Source organism: Micromesistius poutassou (assembly GCF_964030765.1).
Source record: "Micromesistius poutassou genome assembly, chromosome: 3".
Classification (NCBI taxonomy): domain Eukaryota; kingdom Metazoa; phylum Chordata; class Actinopteri; order Gadiformes; family Gadidae; genus Micromesistius; species Micromesistius poutassou.
This window is the reverse complement of record NC_140273.1, coordinates 4,918,692-4,937,725: the sequence shown is the minus strand read 5'-3', so window position 1 is coordinate 4,937,725 and position 19,034 is coordinate 4,918,692. Positions and strand designations below refer to the sequence as shown.

At 42.2% G+C, this 19,034-nt stretch overlaps 3 protein-coding genes across 3 annotated transcripts; all 3 read left to right on the top strand.

The window, feature by feature from the left end:
* Positions 1-2,072: 2,072 nt before the first annotated feature.
* fdx2 (ferredoxin 2) lies at positions 2,073-4,945 on the top strand (the record flags this gene model as incomplete). Its single annotated transcript, XM_084465062.1, has 5 exons — positions 2,073-2,259; positions 2,573-2,624; positions 2,934-3,040; positions 3,153-3,240; positions 3,473-4,945. The coding sequence occupies 5 exons, from the start codon at positions 2,073-2,075 to the stop codon at positions 3,627-3,629; spliced, it is 591 nt and encodes a 196-aa protein (XP_084321188.1). The 3' UTR covers positions 3,630-4,945.
* Positions 4,946-6,206: 1,261 nt separating this feature from the next.
* Positions 6,207-12,828, top strand: zglp1 (zinc finger GATA like protein 1; the record flags this gene model as incomplete). The annotated part of the gene is made up of 5 exons (XM_084465314.1): positions 6,207-7,497; positions 7,873-8,077; positions 8,448-8,557; positions 12,114-12,207; positions 12,693-12,828. The coding sequence occupies 5 exons, from the start codon at positions 6,207-6,209 to the stop codon at positions 12,826-12,828; spliced, it is 1,836 nt and encodes a 611-aa protein (XP_084321440.1).
* Positions 12,829-14,444: 1,616 nt separating this feature from the next.
* On the top strand, positions 14,445-15,395 carry LOC311340387 (forkhead box protein D2-like; the record flags this gene model as incomplete). Its single annotated transcript, XM_084465290.1, has 1 exon — positions 14,445-15,395. The coding sequence occupies one exon, from the start codon at positions 14,445-14,447 to the stop codon at positions 15,393-15,395; it is 951 nt and encodes a 316-aa protein (XP_084321416.1).
* Positions 15,396-19,034: the final 3,639 nt, after the last annotated feature.

Here is a 19,034-nt window from a genome sequence, read left to right as displayed (position 1 = left end):
ACACACACACACACACACACACACACACACGCGCACACGCACACGCACACACACAGGAATGTCCATATACAGGTACAATCAAATAAACAGACAAACAAACACACATACACACAGATGGAAGCAAAGATAAACACAAACCACACAAAACACAGAAAATTAAATTAAAAAAGGCACACAACCAAAGATACACATGATGCAAACATTGATAATATGCACAGATACACATGTTTGCAAAGGACACATAATGCATTACATTTTAACTCCCAGCATGAGAGTGTCAACAGAGCGATGAGTGAACGCAGTGCTGTGTTCATACATGTCTCCAGGACCTTTGGCTCAATCAGAGCTCAAAAACATGTCCCTGATTGTGTCTGAATACCATTTATTCATTGGCTTAGCGATTGCTTTTACCATTGCACCATGACATTGTTGTATTTAATTTTTCAAGTCATGTCAAGATCTGATAGCATATGACTACAAAGGTTTTATTGTGGCATTGTTTTTGCAGTCTGTGGAAAAAAAAAAGCAACATTTTTGGTGTGAAATATTAACTTGGAAGTCAAATTTGTTACGTCCTAACGCCTACCCAAACAGCTATATGTAAATGTTGAATTGCCCCTTGCAACTCTACATGAGATATAGAGTTACACAGACCATAAGAGGAAGAGCCTGGAGAAACAGCTAGGGGCTGTTAGGAGAATCACAGTTAAACGTCAAGCAAGGAAAGACCTTCAACACCCCCAGACTCTCTAACGCACACACACACACACACACACACACACACACACACACACACACACACACACACACACACACGCGTGCGCACACACACACACACACACACACACACACACACACGCGTGCGCACACACACACACACACACACACACACACACACACACACACACACACACACACGCGCACACACAAGCACACACACACACACACACACACACACACACACGCGCACACACACGCACACACACACACACACACGCACGCACACACACACACACACACACACACACACACACACACACACACACACACACACACACACACACACACACACACACACTCACACACCCACACACACATTTTCTTGCATGACTTTACTGATCACACAGACACACAGGTAAGTTATCCCACGATACCTGGTATGGGTGTGTGCGTGTGTGCGTGTGTGCGTGTGTGCGTGTGTGTGTGTGTGTGTGTGTGTGTGTGTGAGTGAGTGTCTGAGTGTGTGTCCCGTCATGTGGTTCAATGCAAGTGCCTACATGTGTGGCTCATTATGGGACTGCAGTGTATACAGAGTGTGATAATTTACACAGCAGAATGTTAGATCTTGCCGAACGTCGTCCAATCAAAGGACCGCCGAGCGGGACTTTGTCAAGCCATTTATGGCCAAGAGTTGGGATTCTACATGGCCAAATGGGGATTGCTATACATGTCCCTACAACAATTTGAAAACCTCCTAAGCATAAAAAACATTGTTACAGGATTCTAAACGAGAGATGGTGTGTGTGTGCATGTGTGTGTGTGTGTGTGTGCGTGTGCGCGTGTGTGTGTGTGTTATCTGCTTGGTTTTGGTTTGTTTTACAGTCACTGAAGCTAATAAATCACATTTGAAAAAAACAGCTGTATCTGGTAGGTCTTAAGCTCTGATGTGAAACTGGCAAATCTCTCTCTCTGGCAGCCAGGGTAGGGTGACAGTACAATTTGAACAGGCTCCACACATAACATAACCTCTTTTCACGTCTTCAACCTCTGACTGCCAGCCAACATCAGATAAGTTATCTTCACCTCCCACCAGGTTTCAAATCAATAATAATATTTGTTAATTCCCTTTTGTGGTGCATTACATGGCGTTTCCAGTAAAGGTCAAGCTCTTACCATCCACCCAGTGAGAATAACACAGGGAAGGTCGAAATTGGATACTGGTAATATCATGTGTCGCATGAAGTGGTTTGGAGCACCCCCTGGTGTCGAAGAAGTGTACAGCAGTGAAAGACGTTGTCAACAAATGCCCCTTTACTATTGGCCGAGTCAACCCATGTGATCAAAACAGGAGAATGGCGGCGTCCACTGCTGTTCGGACGAGCATGGGGCTGACATTCAGACTTTCTCGAGTAATAACAGACTGTAGTGCATCTAATTTGTATAGATTAAATAGCTGTGTGGATGGTATTGCCCGTCTTTCGAAGCAAGGGTTCCCAGGTGGTCTACGGACACTAAATCGCCAGTTTCAGACAACGATGGGTGAGTTGAAATCGGTTGCAATACTTTAGTGGCGTATGAAGCAGGGTTTTCTAAGTGAGCGTCCATCCCCTTTCCCATTGCTGATGGCTGTCAATGTGTCGAGTCATGGTGATTGTGTATGTCGTTATAAGCCATGATTAGAATTATAACTAAATTAGCATGTCAACCCCGATGGACCTCGCGATCACTTGTTAACGGTTGAATAGTAATCATCCAAATTCCTCGCAAGTAACTTTTTACAACGTACTAGAACCATCAGCTTGTCATGTCATCTATCAAACAAAAACACTTCTCTCGTTGATTCTTCTCAAAGGTGTTTGTCACAACGATGTGGGGGACTCCAACGCAGTGGACCCAAAAGATGTGTAAGTAATGTGTTAATACACATAGTGTGATTTCTGACAACCGCGGCTATATGAGCTTATATACCATCAGCTCTGTATTGAACTGATTAAGATGTTGAACTGAATAGTGTCATAATATATACTGTTACATCTAGAGCTAGTATAGCAGCTTACTTACAAATGCAAAAACAATTAACTTCACTTTACAGTATTGATCAGAGGTGAAGCATGCTACAGGTAGTCAGGTACTACAAGAAGGTCAACTTGTAGCATGTCTCATTGAGAGAATGCAGAAACATGATAACAGGTAGTGATGGTTTGGCTGCTCAGGGTGAACGTGGTGTATATAGACCGCTCCGGCAAGAGGATTCCAGTACGGGCCAAAGTTGGAGATAACGCAATGTACCTTGCTCATAGGCATGGAATTGAGCTTGAAGGTAAGAGGCACTGTCTTTACTATGGCTTCCACTTAATATATATATATAGGCTTATATATATGAACAGTATTTAATCAACACATGTGTAATAAACTCTCCCTTCATCCAACAGGAGCGTGTGAGGCCTCTCTAGCCTGCTCAACATGTCATGTATATGTGAGCATTGATCACTTGGACAAGCTGCCAGATCCTGTGGAAAGGTGAGTTTGCTTTAATGGGTCCCAATGCAAATTCGATGACTTCTCCCCAGTCCAGTATGTTCTTTGGTCCTCGGAATGAACAAAGCCATGGTGTAATGGTGTGAGCCATGGGCTCACATTCTGATGCATCGCTGGGGACTAAACTCATTTTTTAAAACTACTTTCCAATTTCTAATGCCCTCCCACCGTTATGGTAAACTAACTTAAGATATGGCCCCTGTGCTCCTTTTAGAGAAGATGACATGCTGGACATGGCAGCCTTGCTTAAGGAGAATTCCAGACTGGGATGCCAGATCATTCTTACTCGGGAGATGGAAGGCATGGAGCTGACCCTGCCCCAGGCCACCAGGAACTTCTATGTGGACGGCCACGTTCCCAAGCCCCACTGAGGAGAAGCCCCCGGCGGGTCGCAGTTGGCTTCATTGAATGGAAAAAGAGACAAGACGGTTGGACGGCTAGCTGGTGTACCCGTGCCCCTGGTCCGAGGGCCTATAGTTTACACCCGTGGAAATAACGTCCCTGAAGGGCCCCAGTCTAAGGAGTAAAATGTAAACACTGCGCAGAAGGCCATGTGATTGCTACTTAAATTGGCTGATACCAACTGTTAGCTCGAGGGATAGCAGCCATGCTAACAGCTCTGCTAAGCTGCTATCGTTTGTTCTAGTTGAAAGAATTCTCGTGCAGGGGAATTGAGGTCAACTTCCATCATCCAATCTCACAAAATGATCTTTGTTTAAAGCAGTTCATTTTTTCCAAAGAGCCAAGTCAGGTTTTGGCAAAAAAACATTTATGAGATTGAATGACACATTCCATGTTACAACTTCTAAACGTCAAGTACGCACAACTATCAATACCAGTTTTCTTTCATAATTTATGTTTTATGTCACTTGTCATGTGTGCATTTGAATCACTGTAACAATATTTTTGTATGAAGTGACTCAATATAAAGTTGATTTAACTTATGTAGTCGTACCTTGCAATGCACAAACAGTACAAAGAGACAGATTTACATTAGATAAAATCCCACAACAAATAATACATGTTTACGCTACATATTTGGTGATGATTGTGATTGCTTTTTGTTCTTGCCATGACATTTCCTAACCACTAGTATTAAGTTACTTTTTCTCTTAGATTTACTTACAATATTTCATGGGACACTGTCAAAGAAAAAACACCCAGCGCATTTCTAAAGTAAAGTGACTAGAGGACACCTATAGTTTGCATCTAGAAGCTTCTTAACTTTTAATGCCAGCTCTTGGGCCACCAGACTCACTTAATGTGGATTAGTATTAAACATAAGCAAAATCGAAAATTGTATAAGGTATGTATTTTATGCCTGATTTCCTTCTAAATTCTCCTGAAAGATGTATTTTCTTGGTCTTGATTTGCCTCAACACGTGCTTGTTTCACTGAATCATTTTTCTAATTACAATATATTTTTATCCGTTTGTTTTCATCAGAGAGCTGGTCTTACTTTAGGTCATATATCGTGAAAAATCCTGTTAAGACGAATTGCTTTCTTCCAAATCCACTGTGATACCCCCAAACCGTGACCTCAACAAATGAAGAAGGCCGACACGCCGATGTCTTAGCAGTGGATTCAGAGCCTGTAAAAAAAAAAAACATGACCCGAAACAACTTAATATACTCACATGCAAGTGTATTGTTTTAATGTGTTGATGTATTTTACTCATTGGATACATGCGTGCAATAAAATAAAGAACATTTCGAGAAATAGGTCTGACGACGAGGTTTCCTGCAGAGAACTGAATTAATTGTTCCAAATGATTGTGCCACTTCAAACGTTGGTTTACTACCGTCGACTGACTTTCAGTCATCATTTCTCAAACTACATGCATGAGGAAAATACTAGATCAGTTTGCTGGGTTGCAGGGATGTGGTAGCGCCGTCATGCCCTTACCTTGGGGAACCAGAGCTGCTGTATTAACGACTCATTTATTCGTCAGCCGGGGGCGCAATTAAAATAAACGAATACCACCCGGGTGACCTCTAGTCCCTAACACCCAAAGAGAAATTAGTAATCAAGTGTGACTCAACTTTCTTATAATCCAAATAACCGACAGATATTGTACGGTAAGCATGGTACGGTAATCTACGGTAAGCATTTCCATGCATTGCGATTTTCCAAATTTGACTTTATACCTTGATCGTAGTGTTCTGTTGGTGTTTTGATCGCGTAGCATATCCACCTTTACCTAAAGTGAGCAGGCGTAGTTGATCATCATAGGTGATCAAACGATCTGGGGATCAAAGTAAGTGATCGACGCGATATTTGCACATCATATTTAAGTCAGAACAAAGTGAATGTTTGGAATTTTGGGCGAAATGTAACCAAATATCAGCAAGTCGTTACAATCAAAGTATTGTCACTTTACACGCGCAGATACCGGTATCAACAATGGGCTGGCCGGCGTTCCTCTCGAGACCTATGAGTTCTGTAGTACCGCGAAACCCAGAAGCATTTGAAATAACCAAAGGTTATTCAAAGGAAAGCTTTTACATGTACAGAGATAGAGACTAGATATATTACAGTGAAAAGTCCATTTACAGGTAGCGAGCTCAAGCGGTGAGTTAAATTAGAGTTGAAATGCCTTAGGCCTATATGTATAGTATAGTATGAGTTACATAGACGGGTTACATAGACGCGGTGAGGTACATAGACACTTCAAATTATTTCAGACACTTGGCATTAATGAGTTAATTTGTATCGAAAAGTTACTAATGAAAATAACGAAATATTAGCATACAATCTAGCAGGTTAGCAGTGCAATATAATAATATACGCAATTCAAAGTGGCTACATTTCTTTCAGCTAACGGTTTAATTTAAATTGGTCCTGCACGTTTATCAGAGCTTAGATTGTTGTCTACAACTATGTGTTGGAAACAATCATTTGGTTTGTGAAAAACTGTCTCCTTTACTTACTTAGACACAAGACGAACATGGGTACAAAGGTAGATCTACAGCCTGTGTCTATCCAAAACAATAACAAGACTGATGACACCACGGATCCTGAGGACCAACCAGCCACCCAACCCATAATCCTTCAATTCCTTCAAGAGGCCTCCAAACTTGCTGCCCCAAGCCACAGAAATCCAGTTGACTCAACCTTTGACCCTGTTACAAGCGACAGAAAGGATGCTCACCCTTCCAATAATTGTTCAGACCCATACCCCCAACACAGCTGGGCCCAAACGTTTTCCTATAATGGGGAAGAGAACAGTGACATGTACATGTTTACAACTCACATTGGGCCCGACCTGCAGGGCAGCAACCCCTGGGAGGTGATGAGCCTGATCAATCTGCAGTGTGAGAAGCTTCTGCATCACAGAGGGCAAGGGGGATCAGACTGCACTACAACCTCCTTCTCTTCCTCTGATTCGAATTCCATAGCTTACCCATCTCCCTCGGAGTCGGACGAATCGTCACAAGGACGGGGGATTCTGGAATGTTCCTCTCATGCTGTTCAACCTGAAGACCTTCTGTTTTTCACCAGCAGAGGGGGGGAGAGCTCTTGTGTCACACCCCTCATGGACGGTGACATGGGTGAAAGTTCCAGCAAGAGCCTCAATAAATGTCCAGTGCATCGCTGTGCGACAAACGCAAAAATGAGCATCCTCACTGAATCTCAGCCCTATGACGGCAGCCTGCTTCCTGTGGACGAGAATGCAGGCTTGTGTTCCCAGCCTGCCCACAGAGCTGCAATGGAGGTCAAGTTGAGTGTCGCCACAGGGTCAGAACGGGATATGTCTGGGTCCAAGGAGAGGTCTGCTGAGTTGGGTACTGGAAGCGGGACCTCTGATGAGGCCTGGCCACAAACGCATCTCTCACCAACAGCCGATGATGCTTGCGGCTATGTGACCGAACAGTCAGCCCATGAATCAGACAAGGTGGTTTGTTTAGGGCAAAACTATTTCAATGCAGTGGATCTACAGACCACTGACGCCACTGTGGCATTCGACTTCAAGTCCAACCTTCTTTTAACCTTTGACCCTCTGGCTGATGCCGGCATATGCCCTTCAATGCCCAAACAACCTGTATGGGCCGTTTTAAGCAATGAAGAAGTGTCTCAGAACAAAAGCCAAACAAACAACACCCCAGAGCCAGAATGTATAAAAGGCAATCTAGACCACAATGCAAGGCGGCCCTCGACTAACCAGCAGTCCTATTTTACCTGGATGAGAGACTCTGAATCTACAGACCCTCAACAGTGTATAACTTCATCTAAAGCAGGTAGTAGGTGACAATCTTCCCCTTTGGTTATAGTAGTATACTACTTTCTCCATGATAATATTATCCTTCATTCATCATGTCATTTATTTTTATATTGTCATTTAAAATATAAGTTAAGTCTTTTACAACATTATAAAATTAGGTTACATTACATCATCTGGTGAAACATTTATCTATTCTAAATAAATTACAAATTTATTGTGTTTTCCAATACAACATTAGTTTCATCAGACACTATACATTAAATTAATCATTACTAAATCATCCAAAACCTTTAATTCTTTAACCTTGTGTTTTATATTCCATAAGAAACTGGAGCATAAATCCTCTAAAGTGATGATAATCCTTTCCTCCATCTCCTGGGTCTTGTGCCAGCGGAGGACTTCCACACCCCTGCAGCCCAACAGTGTACCAGCACCACGTCGTCCGTATGCAGGGCTAATGCACGCAGGAAACAGCCCCACCCCAACCGGAGTGCAGACGCCACAGACCCGGACTTCCAGGGCGTGATGTTCCGCATGCAGGGAGCGCTTGACCACAGTAGGGGGCAGTGTCAACTACTGGTCATCTCCAAGTACAGGTGAACATGTTTTTCAGTCCAGAAAATAAAACACATCAGGTTGTATTTTCTCTACAGTTGAATATTATGAATCCATAAACGGTTTCAAAAGGCTTTATGGAACTCAAATAATATAAAATATGTCTCATAAAATATGAAATGATGCTATGTCGTATAACATTATTGTGTATATATTTATACTCCTTGTATGTATACTCTTCTCTGCCATATTTAATTTAATTTACATGTTGCTGTTTCATTTATATTTCATATGTCCTAATATGAATGCATAGTATTGTTTTATTTTTACTTTTATTTTGTGTTTTTTTATGAATTTTTTATGAATTGTGTGGTTCAGCCGTTATATGTAATTGATTCCTACTTGTCACAGGATGTCCTCATCACACAGAAGAAAACCAAGGCGGCGGACCCGGTCGTCCCAGAGCTCCCTCCGGACCAGCAGCTCAGACGAGGACCTGGACCTGTCAACCAGCAGTTCCAGTAGGTTCCCCTTCAGTCCTCTCTCCCCATCTGCCTCAGATGGGTAGAACTGCTCTGCCTTGATAGACGATCTCTCATTTCCACGTTAGTATTCTGAATACAGGCTTGACATGTATAGCTTATGGGGAAATACTGATGTACCTTTTTCAAAATGGGGGATTATTACCCCATTATATTTAATGTTAAAGAGCAAGCAAACCCAATGTTTCAGCTGGAATGAACACTGAGATAAAAAAAAAAGTGTTTTGGACTGAGAGTTCGAGGCAGGAGCGGTGCATGTTATGACCCAGGGCAACTTCGTGATACTTAGTACGGTCAATGTGTATGAGGGTTATAATGAGCGACGTTGAAATGCGCCACATCCACGTGGAGTTAAACTGAGAAGCTAAACCGTCACGCAGACATCAAAATATATCACTGCTCAGGTGGAGAGCCACACATCCACACACACACACACACACACACCACCGTAGCATTATACTATAGGTGTCCGGGAAGCCTGACCCTGTCTCGGACGTGATCTTCAAGATGACGGCCGTCCAGATGAGCTCCACATCCGCACATCCACACACACACACACACACACACACACACACACACACACACACACACACACACACACACACACACACACACACACACACACACACACACACACACACACACACACACACACACACACACACACCGTGGCGTTATGCTATAAGTGTACAAGAAGCTTAACCCTGTCTCAGACACCGCAGTCATCCACTGCCCAGGCAGAGCTCCACACATCAACACACAACCGCCAGTGTCCCCTCGTTGGGACGTCGATATGCTGTGGGGGCCGAGACAAGGCAGCACCTCTGTTCCAGCCAGTTAGCATCCAGGGTCAGCTAGTGGAACAAGTACAGGTTTTTAGGTACCTGGGCATAGAAATGATCACTTCCCTGTCCTTCTCACAACACACAGACACAACATACAAAACAGCACAACAACGTCTCCACCTGCTCAGGAAACTCAGAACATTTCAGGTCAGCAAGGACATTTTAACTTTGGTTTACCACTCCCTCATTGAATCAGTTTTCACTTTCAATATCTCGGTCTTCCTGGTACAACCAACTCACCATCAAACACAAAACAAAACTCACACGCATAGTGAATCAGGCTGCCAAAATAACTGGCTCCCCCCAACCCCCCCTATCTGAGCTGTACAGCCGTGCAGTGATCAGGAAAGCCAACCTGATCACAGAGGACCCCTCTCACCCCCTCCATCACTCCTTCCAGCTGCTACTATCAGGCAGGCCCGTAAAAACACCTACAAGAGATCCTTCATCCCCTCTGCAATAGCCCTACTGAACAGCACAAAATGAACAACACAGTCAGCTGACTGCAACACCCATGTCTTGTCTTGTCTTGTCTTTTATGTTTGTGTTTATTTGTGACTGGAGCCATGTCAAAGAAAATGTCCTGTAACCCTCGTGTAACAGACAATAAAGTAAGAAAAAAAAAAAGAAAAAATACCGGCACCTCTGTGTGACAAAAAGACAGTTGCCTACCTCTCAGAAGAGGTGGTCTTATTTTAGTTAGTGACCAAATGGCATAGATCACTATGTTCAGGATCATATAAGATATATTACCACGTTTTGGGTTAACTGCTCTTTAATTATTTGACATTAACATACAGCAGGGTTGAGGTACTTCTAAAATATATTCTTTGTTCCACCAGAGGGCGCCGTCCCAATTAAAATTGTCACTCGAGACAAAATACCCTGGCTTAAACCCTGGCACAGCTTTGACAGGTGGAACACTTTTAATGAGAAACAATAAAGGGCTATTTAGGGAAAATGCTGTGTAAATAGCTTCAGCCTCTAATGCGTTAAAAATAGTCCCTGGATCCAGTTTAATGGATGGGGAGAGAAAGACCAAGAAACAGTCATTTCTACTCTGCAACCAATTATCAAACCCTAATTTTTTTTAAGGAGCGGCTATATTGGTATTTTCATTATTCCCCATACAGCATTCCCAGACTGTGTATTGGGTTTGCTGCCACCACTATAAAAACATAAACATGGAATCAAAAATGTGGGGATATTCCTAAACTGTTCTTTTACAGTTGGGTACATTATTTTGTTTGATGTTTCAGTGTACACTATACAGTATATTTAGATCCAAAGGAGTACTTGGAGGATGCAGAGAACCCAAAGCTCACTCTGTGATGTAATGCAGATGTTGAGCCTGGTAGTGCTATGTGCCCTTGGCACTGAACGAGGAGACTTTAAAGTAAATACTTTATACCCAGACCACATGGCAGCAGGGCTTGAAGTCCAATAGCACAATGGTTTCTGTCGTGCCCTACAAAAACCATCCCTTAAACAACAAGGCCAGTGTAATGCTATGTTTTGCTGATTGCCCACATCCCCAATAAAGCAGCCAATTGCAATTACAAAAAAATCCTTCCAGGTTTCATGGTGGCTATTGCCTGTCTGGAGATGAGTGGATTGACGCCTTGCTCTGGTGACTTAGAATTTTGACTTGACTTTTAGACCAGTGTTTTTCAAACTACGGGTCAGGACCTAAAAGTGGGTGACAGCAGGCAACCAGGTGGGTCACGGGGTGGCCACAATGAGATATACATACCGTCTTTTCAGTTTTACTTGATCAGTTATGTTTTTTGAAGACGGGGGGGATAGGAGACGAAGAGATGAATACTCTAAAAATATATATATATTTGGTGGGCTAAGGGGCAAACGCTCCTCCACAGTTGGATCATGGCATGAAAGTTTTGGGGAACCCCTGCCTGAGTCTCCCACTAGGGTCTAAAAGCAGTTTAGACTGACGAGTCACAATATCCACAGTTGCTGTGCCTGCAGTGTTCATTCTTGAGTTGTGTGTTTGTGTGTGTATGTGTGTGTTGAAGGAGTGGCACTGCACATATTGAGGGGTTTGTTTTCTTTCTCTGCCGACTCAGACAATAGTAGAGCAACACTGTTGCCTTTGATCCTTTTAACAGAGGATGTGGGCAATGAGGAAACCATAGAATTATTTTGGCCTTGTCAACACAGTTAAAGTTTCACATCCCTCTTAAAATGCTCTCCCAATCGCCTCTGAAGGACGTTTTTAAATTGGACTTGGTAGTCCATTGAAGCCCACCACTTATGCTTTGTTGTACAATAATGGGTCTGACAAGGCTGGGTCATGGTCGATTTATTGCATGTAAACAAAAAATGAGTGCTTGTTGTCAAGTCCTTCAATCCCTCCACTTTCAGGTTAAATAACGCAGAGTAGTCATTTTAAATGACTGTTACAATCTTTTAAACTCTGCTATAGTATAACAAAATGTATAACATTAGTATAACAAAATGTTTTGTTTTATTGAATGCTGCTTGTTTCCTTGGTGGATGTTGGACTGATGGATGTTGATCTGTGGCCTCTGACATGTAACAACCTTGCCTGTGTGTTTTTGAGCTGTGTGTCTGGACTGGGTAAGCTGCGAATGAATTGCTCTTCTTGGGAACAATAAAGATGATAAAAGATGTCTGAACTGACCTGAACAAGCTGTCTTACCCCCGGCCAGAGAGCAAAGAGTGTGCGTCCTGCTGTACCAAGAAGACCCCCATGTGGAGGGATGCAGAGGACGGGACTCCGCTCTGCAACGCCTGCGGCATAAGGTACGATGCAACTCCCAAAGCAAAGTTTACAGACGGCACTCCAGCCCTGGTGGAGAAAAGACAGGTTTGACAGTGGTGCCAGCCCGTCGCTGTCACTTTCATTAGTTTGTGGGGAAAGTGACATCACCTGCTACTTAAACCAATGACGAGTCATTTTTGTCTAACCGATGTTTGCCACTGGCTCTGAGGTTTGGTTTGGCTCGGCTCTTCAAAGTGGGATGAACCTCTAAGATCACTTGAGTGCGTCACTGACTGGAGCCATTTTAAGCTGGCAATGTTTACGACGCGTACATTGAAATGCATCCATTTCTGCTATTATATTTACCCGAAAAATTCTAATGTGTGTGATATTGTTTTGGCATTTTTGGAAGAGGACAGCATTTTTTTATTCAAGTAAATGACTGAATTACAGTCTCTGACTGTAATATACTGAATTAAAGTGGTATTCCTGTGTACCATATATTCTCTGTCTGTCCCTTGAACAGGTATAAGAAGTACAGAGTGCGATGTGTCAACTGCTGGCACATTCCTAGAAAAGAGGGCAACACCCACTCACGCTGCCTCAAGTGTGGAAACTCTGTACGGCCAGCCTCAGCTCTGCATAAACACACTGCCTGCTAGGGGATACACTGGGAGGTGGGCAAACAGGTGTCTCACACACACACACACACACACACACACACACACACACACACACACACACACACACACACACACACACACACACACACACACACACACACACACACACACACACACACGTACACTATCTTGGCCAATCTAGATGGTACAACATGTGTCTGGCAATGAGTCTTTTATAAGACTCACTATATTATGTTTATATACAATTAAAATGCCTGGCTACAAATAGTGAGAATGGGATGATTGGTACATCCTGCACACTTAAAGGCTTACTACTGGGAAGGATTTAATGGTAGGGAATTGTAACCATTTGCAGTTTAGACACACACTAACAACGATCCATTGCTGGAGGTATGAATGGTTATGTGTGTATCGCATATATTCAGATCAGTTCATCTTTCTTTCATGCACATGATTCTTTAAAGAGTTTAATACAACTGTTTACCCCTTTATGAACATTTGTTTACAAAAACAAGACCTCAATGTTATGTACATGCTTGTCTACTGTATGTTCAATAGATGATTGGTTGTATGTGTGCAAATGAATTGCTTTCAATGTTACACGTTGTTGTTGTTGTTGTTACTGTTTTGAAATAATATTTATTTGTTCAGTTTTTTTTAAGTTGTTATATATTATTGTTTGGCTAAGAGGTGCACTTTTCTTGCTTAATTCTATACAATTGTGCATTAAAATGTGTGATGAAAAAGGGCTGATTTATACTTTGACAATTGTTGGAATATTATCTGACAAAAAATCTTGTTTTGTCAGTGATATGTGAGGTGGTGCTTCTTTAGATGACTAGGTTCACCCAAATGCTCCATTCTAAACGGTTATTGTAAGCGGGAGTATTCAATGACACCTTCTCCGGAGACACAGAACCTGTAGACTGTGTGCTCCCCGGCCAAAACACAAGCACAGAGCTCTGAATATACAGTGCCCGTATCCTTTGCTGTGTGAGGCATAAGCAGATCTTATGTTTTGTTGGCTGTATTTTAGGAGGATTTTTTAAACAGTGGGGCAGGTTTTCCTCACTTGGATTTGTTTGAGAGTCACAGACCACCCAGTAAAGACGAGCCATAATGGACCAATGAGCAGAGCCCAGCCGCCTCCAGATAGAAGGGCACACTAATGGATACTTTCCCATAGCTTTGAAATTGAATAAATGTCAATAAAAATGAAAGATTGCGAGCTGCCTAGCTTTTAAAGAGTCCCATTTAATTTGATCATACTGACTTTGCGACATGTAGGACTATATGATACATTGTCACCACACCCTTTTGATTGAATAGTCAAATCATTGTCTGCGTCAAGGGAATAAATATACAATCATAGCATATGGCCATCACACCAAGGCCAGAGTGATAGAAAACAAGGCCTAATAATGTTAAAGCCAATGGTTTTCAGTGAGGATGTTTGTAGGAGGAGTAGGAGGAGAGATGCATGTTGCGGACTGGGCTAAACGTCGCCACGCACAGTCAGATGATGCATCCATCCTTGTTGTTTTTGAGAATGAAAAGCGAAAGGGGATCCCGCCACGGTCCGCAGAGACGCTGAGCCGCTCTGTGGGCGCAGGTGCCACCCGTTCCCCGGGAGTATGACCCTGGACAACAGACTCATGGAGGAGAAGGACTTTGGCGCGAAAGAACACACAAAGGCAAGAAAAGAGAAAAACAAGGATTATTCAGTGCTGGAGGAAGACGAGGATGGCTTGGAGCAGAGCGCTGCGTCCTCCTTCACTCCAAGCAGAGTAGGAGAGGAGCAGAGTTTGGCACAGAAGACTCCCGCGAGCTCAGGCGGCACCGCGGCTCCGCTGAAGCCACCCTATTCATACATTGCTCTTATTACCATGGCAATCCTTCAAAGCCCCAAAAAACGGCTCACCCTGAGTGAAATATGTGATTTTATCAGTAACCGGTTTGCATACTATCGGGAAAAGTTCCCTGCGTGGCAAAACTCAATTCGTCACAACTTGTCTCTAAACGACTGCTTTGTCAAAATGCCCAGGGAGCCCGGGAATCCAGGGAAGGGAAATTATTGGACGCTAGATCCGATGTCCGCCGATATGTTTGAAAACGGAAGCTTTCTTCGGAGGAGAAAGCGTTTCAAGCGGCCACTGTTCCACGTTGGCGCGCCGAAGGACACCCGGTGCTCTGCGCACGAGCGCAGCCCCGGGTTCCCCGGTTACGGAGCGCACGTAACCAGCCTAGAACTCTACCAGGATTTGGCCACCGAAAGTCGTCCAAGTTTCCTCGCAAGTCCCAGTGGTGGTCCTCCGGTAGGCAGCATTGTCCCGGCGCTCTCCTCACTTTTCTCCAGAACACCGGGCACCCCAAAGACGTTTCATCCTTCGTTTGATCCCTTTGAACAGGCGCGCGTCTCCCGCTTTCCGCCGTTTGTCCCGAGCTCCTTCCTCGTGCCTCCGGGTGCACTGCATGGGATGTTGCCACCGTATCCTCCCGGGGGCCTCCAGTCCGAGTACCACAAACGAAGCTCTCTCTCCGGCCTCGCCCTTACCAATAAACTCTTGAAACACCTTGGGAATTAATCTGACAGCGAGGCTTCTTCATTGTGCTTAAAGAAAGCATGTTGTTTTTTTAGACTGTCGAAATGTGTATTGTTCAACGAGCCTGGACCATTTTTAATATAGCGATCGTATAGGCCCAATTGAACGTCTCATTCACAAAACATATCATTTATTTAAACATTATCCGGGATTATTTATTTTTTATTATTTACACCCTGATACATTTATATTTTAACTTTTTATAACAGTCCTTATATAGGCCTAGCCTATTAAATAAATGCATATGCATAAACCTTTATACATACAGTATATATATATATATATATATATATATATATATATATATATATATATGTTTATGTATATATTTTTATCATATATATACAACATATATATATATATATATATATATATATATGTTGTAGGCTACTAAAAATAATATTTGTTTATTTAGATGATCAATTTCACATTAAATTTAGCGAGGTAATCTTTCGGTTTCTTACAGAAACAAATCTGCTGCATCATAATATATCGATTTATTTAGCCTATGACCCTGCTACTATCCACTATTCACGCTATTAAAAATAGGTCTTCTAAAAAGTTTGCAAACTCTTTAAACCATGAGCCCTGTTTAAAATAAAATGTCCGAATAATGATATTCCAACCCACGTCATTGAGTTTATTGTGTTTCACTTTCAATGTCAATGATTTGATGGATAGGCTGTTTGAGACATCATGTGTACACAAGTGCACTCCATGTGGTCTCTCTCATTCACTCATTCATTGCATGCATGTTTGTAAATTCATAAACATCTGTTTGCAACAAGGCGTAGGCCTATTTTAACCGAAACAGTCCCACTTCACATTGTAAGACATGCCCTTCGTTGCACTGCGAACTAAGGGAATAATACATGGCAATATGGTCTTGCTTTATTTATGTCTTGTTTGGATAATGTTTTGAATTTGGAACAAATTCCATCTAGCGTAGCTGAGTTGGCCTTCATGTTTATTAACTATATAAAATATAAGAAGAACCTGCATTTGGTCCTAATTTTATAACTAACTTATTGTCCTAATGTGACCTCGATTATTAGGCCTATTACCTTTTGGGTTCAGTGACAATGATTTTGATATCCTATTATTATATTATATCCTATTATACTATTATTATTATTATTATTATTATTATTATTATTATTATTATTATTATTATGAACTAATAGCTATAATCCAAAGAGAGGAAAACAATAGCTCTAGCAATAGCTCAATAGTCAATATGACTGATTAGGCCTACAAAAATATTGAGCCTGCAGCAGCCATGACCGTGTTTTTCCTGTCTTGTGGTGGTCCACTGGCTAACCCCTGGGTTTAGGGATAGACTGGATGACCCCCCTAAATGTCAAGTAATCACATGACTGCTATATTTAACAGCAGCGCCACCCATGATGTAGCATTAGCTCATCATTTAGCAATGTGTCTATATAGAAGACAATAACAGTGTGTGCGAGAGAGAGAGCGAGAGAGAGAGGTTTTAAATATTTATTTGAAAGACTAACTGGTGAGCAGAGTTTTTAATGCATTAAAAAAGCCCTAGATCAAATTGTTTGTATGTTTGTTTGTGTGTGTGTGTGTTTTGATCATTTGTAAAAGTTTGTACAGTGCGTATGTGTACTTTTTTTTAGTCCAGTAGGCTACATCAGTCAGAAAGCCCATTTTGTCGGTCCACGTGCTGTACATCCGAAACACGTTGAGCAAGGCACTGTGAAATGAAACCTTGAGGAGTAAATAGAAGCAGATCTGGACGAAGGACAACTGGATTTTGTCGGCTACAGTATATATACCCCGACTTAGAGATAGGCTTTGAAGTGGCAGCAGCATTTGGTTCTATTTATTGTTTTATTATTTTCCTTTTCCTGTACAACTTCATCCCACAAACCTTTCTGGCAGAGCTGCGGTGAAGACCTATCACAGACATTACACCTTGACATTAATCTGGGGACACACACACATACACACACACACACACACACACACACACACACACACACACACACACACACACACACACACACACACACACACACACACACACACACGCACACGCACATATAAATGTCATCCAAAGCATTTATTGACGAAACCTATTCAATAACTTCAATTTTCCATATGGGACAATGAATCCCTTATTTTTGTCTATCTATGCCTATATAAAGGCATATAAACGACCACACGCAGTTTTTGGATATAAGGTCATACTCAACCTGTTATTAAGTATTGTTAAACGGAGCATTTTCTGTCATCAATGTAAAAAATGTACGTTGAGGGCCAACTTACCTCAAACACTTTACACGCAACTAATTGGTATCGTGGTGTTAATGGTCTTGCAACAAAGCCAGTTCTATTTCCAAGTCACTCATGCATTTCTATTAGAAACATATGGCATTGTTCGTAGCAGTAACTGCAACACCGTAGGCCTATACGTAACATAATCGGAACTTGGGAACACACAGCGCATAACAAAACGGTAAAATCCTACTGTTAAATTTTTATCGGTCGTTATGTGGGCCTCACAGGTTTACACAAATGTGGCAAATATTCTAACATAAATCTAATGGGAAAATATACATTTATTTTGCACACTAAAAAATAAAAAAGTTTCAGCGCTTGTTAATCCAATTAATGAAGACATGACAAATTGAAAGCAAATGGTGTAATTGCTTTCATTTATCATCTTAGTCATAAAGTGCAGCATTTTAATGTTCTAAAAAAGCTTATGTGTGGCCGATGTGAAAAGTGCACATTCTGGAAAACACACACACACACACACACACACACACACACACACACACACACACACACACACACACACACACACACACACACACACGCACACACACACACACACACACACACACACACACACACACACACACACACAAAGTCTCAGTCTCAATAAGGGATAAGGGCCATGCAGTGGTCCAGTTTGGTAGAGTGGTGGAAGTGAGGGGAAGATGTTGCTGTTTCTTAAGCCCTATGTAACATTATAATTATTATCCAGTTGTCTTTGTTTTCTCCTTTCTCCTAATATTAACAATAATGACAACACCAATAAGAATATAAATTATATTATATATTATAATTATATATAATAATAACACGCATTATTGTTATTTCAATGAATGGCATACTTTGCCTTAGAAACCGAAACTCATGTTTAAGGTGTGTGTGTGTGTGTGTGCGTGTTTAGTTAGAGTGGAGGCAGTGGGGTCCTTGACTTTAGAAACAATGTTTCTGGTGGTCCTAGTCTGACTGCAACAACAAAAATGACTCTGGATATGTATGTACCTCAGCAGAGCAGTGAAGCACAATCGAGTGTGACGCTGAGTTACTTCATATCCTGTGGCTCATAAATAAGTTCTCTTTCCTCTACTCATCCCCCATGCCCTGCCGTCCAACACACCAGCTTCACTCTGTGGCCCCAGCTAGAGCCAATAAAGAGCTGGTCTGACAGGTGCTGCAGACCCAAGACAGACCCCCGGGACAGACCCCCGGACAAAGAGAAGGACGAGGAAGAGGGGGGAAGAGAGAAAGATTATGTCTGTAATGCACAGATTTTATATATGTATAGAGAAGAGAAGAAAGAGAAGGCAGAGAAAAGAG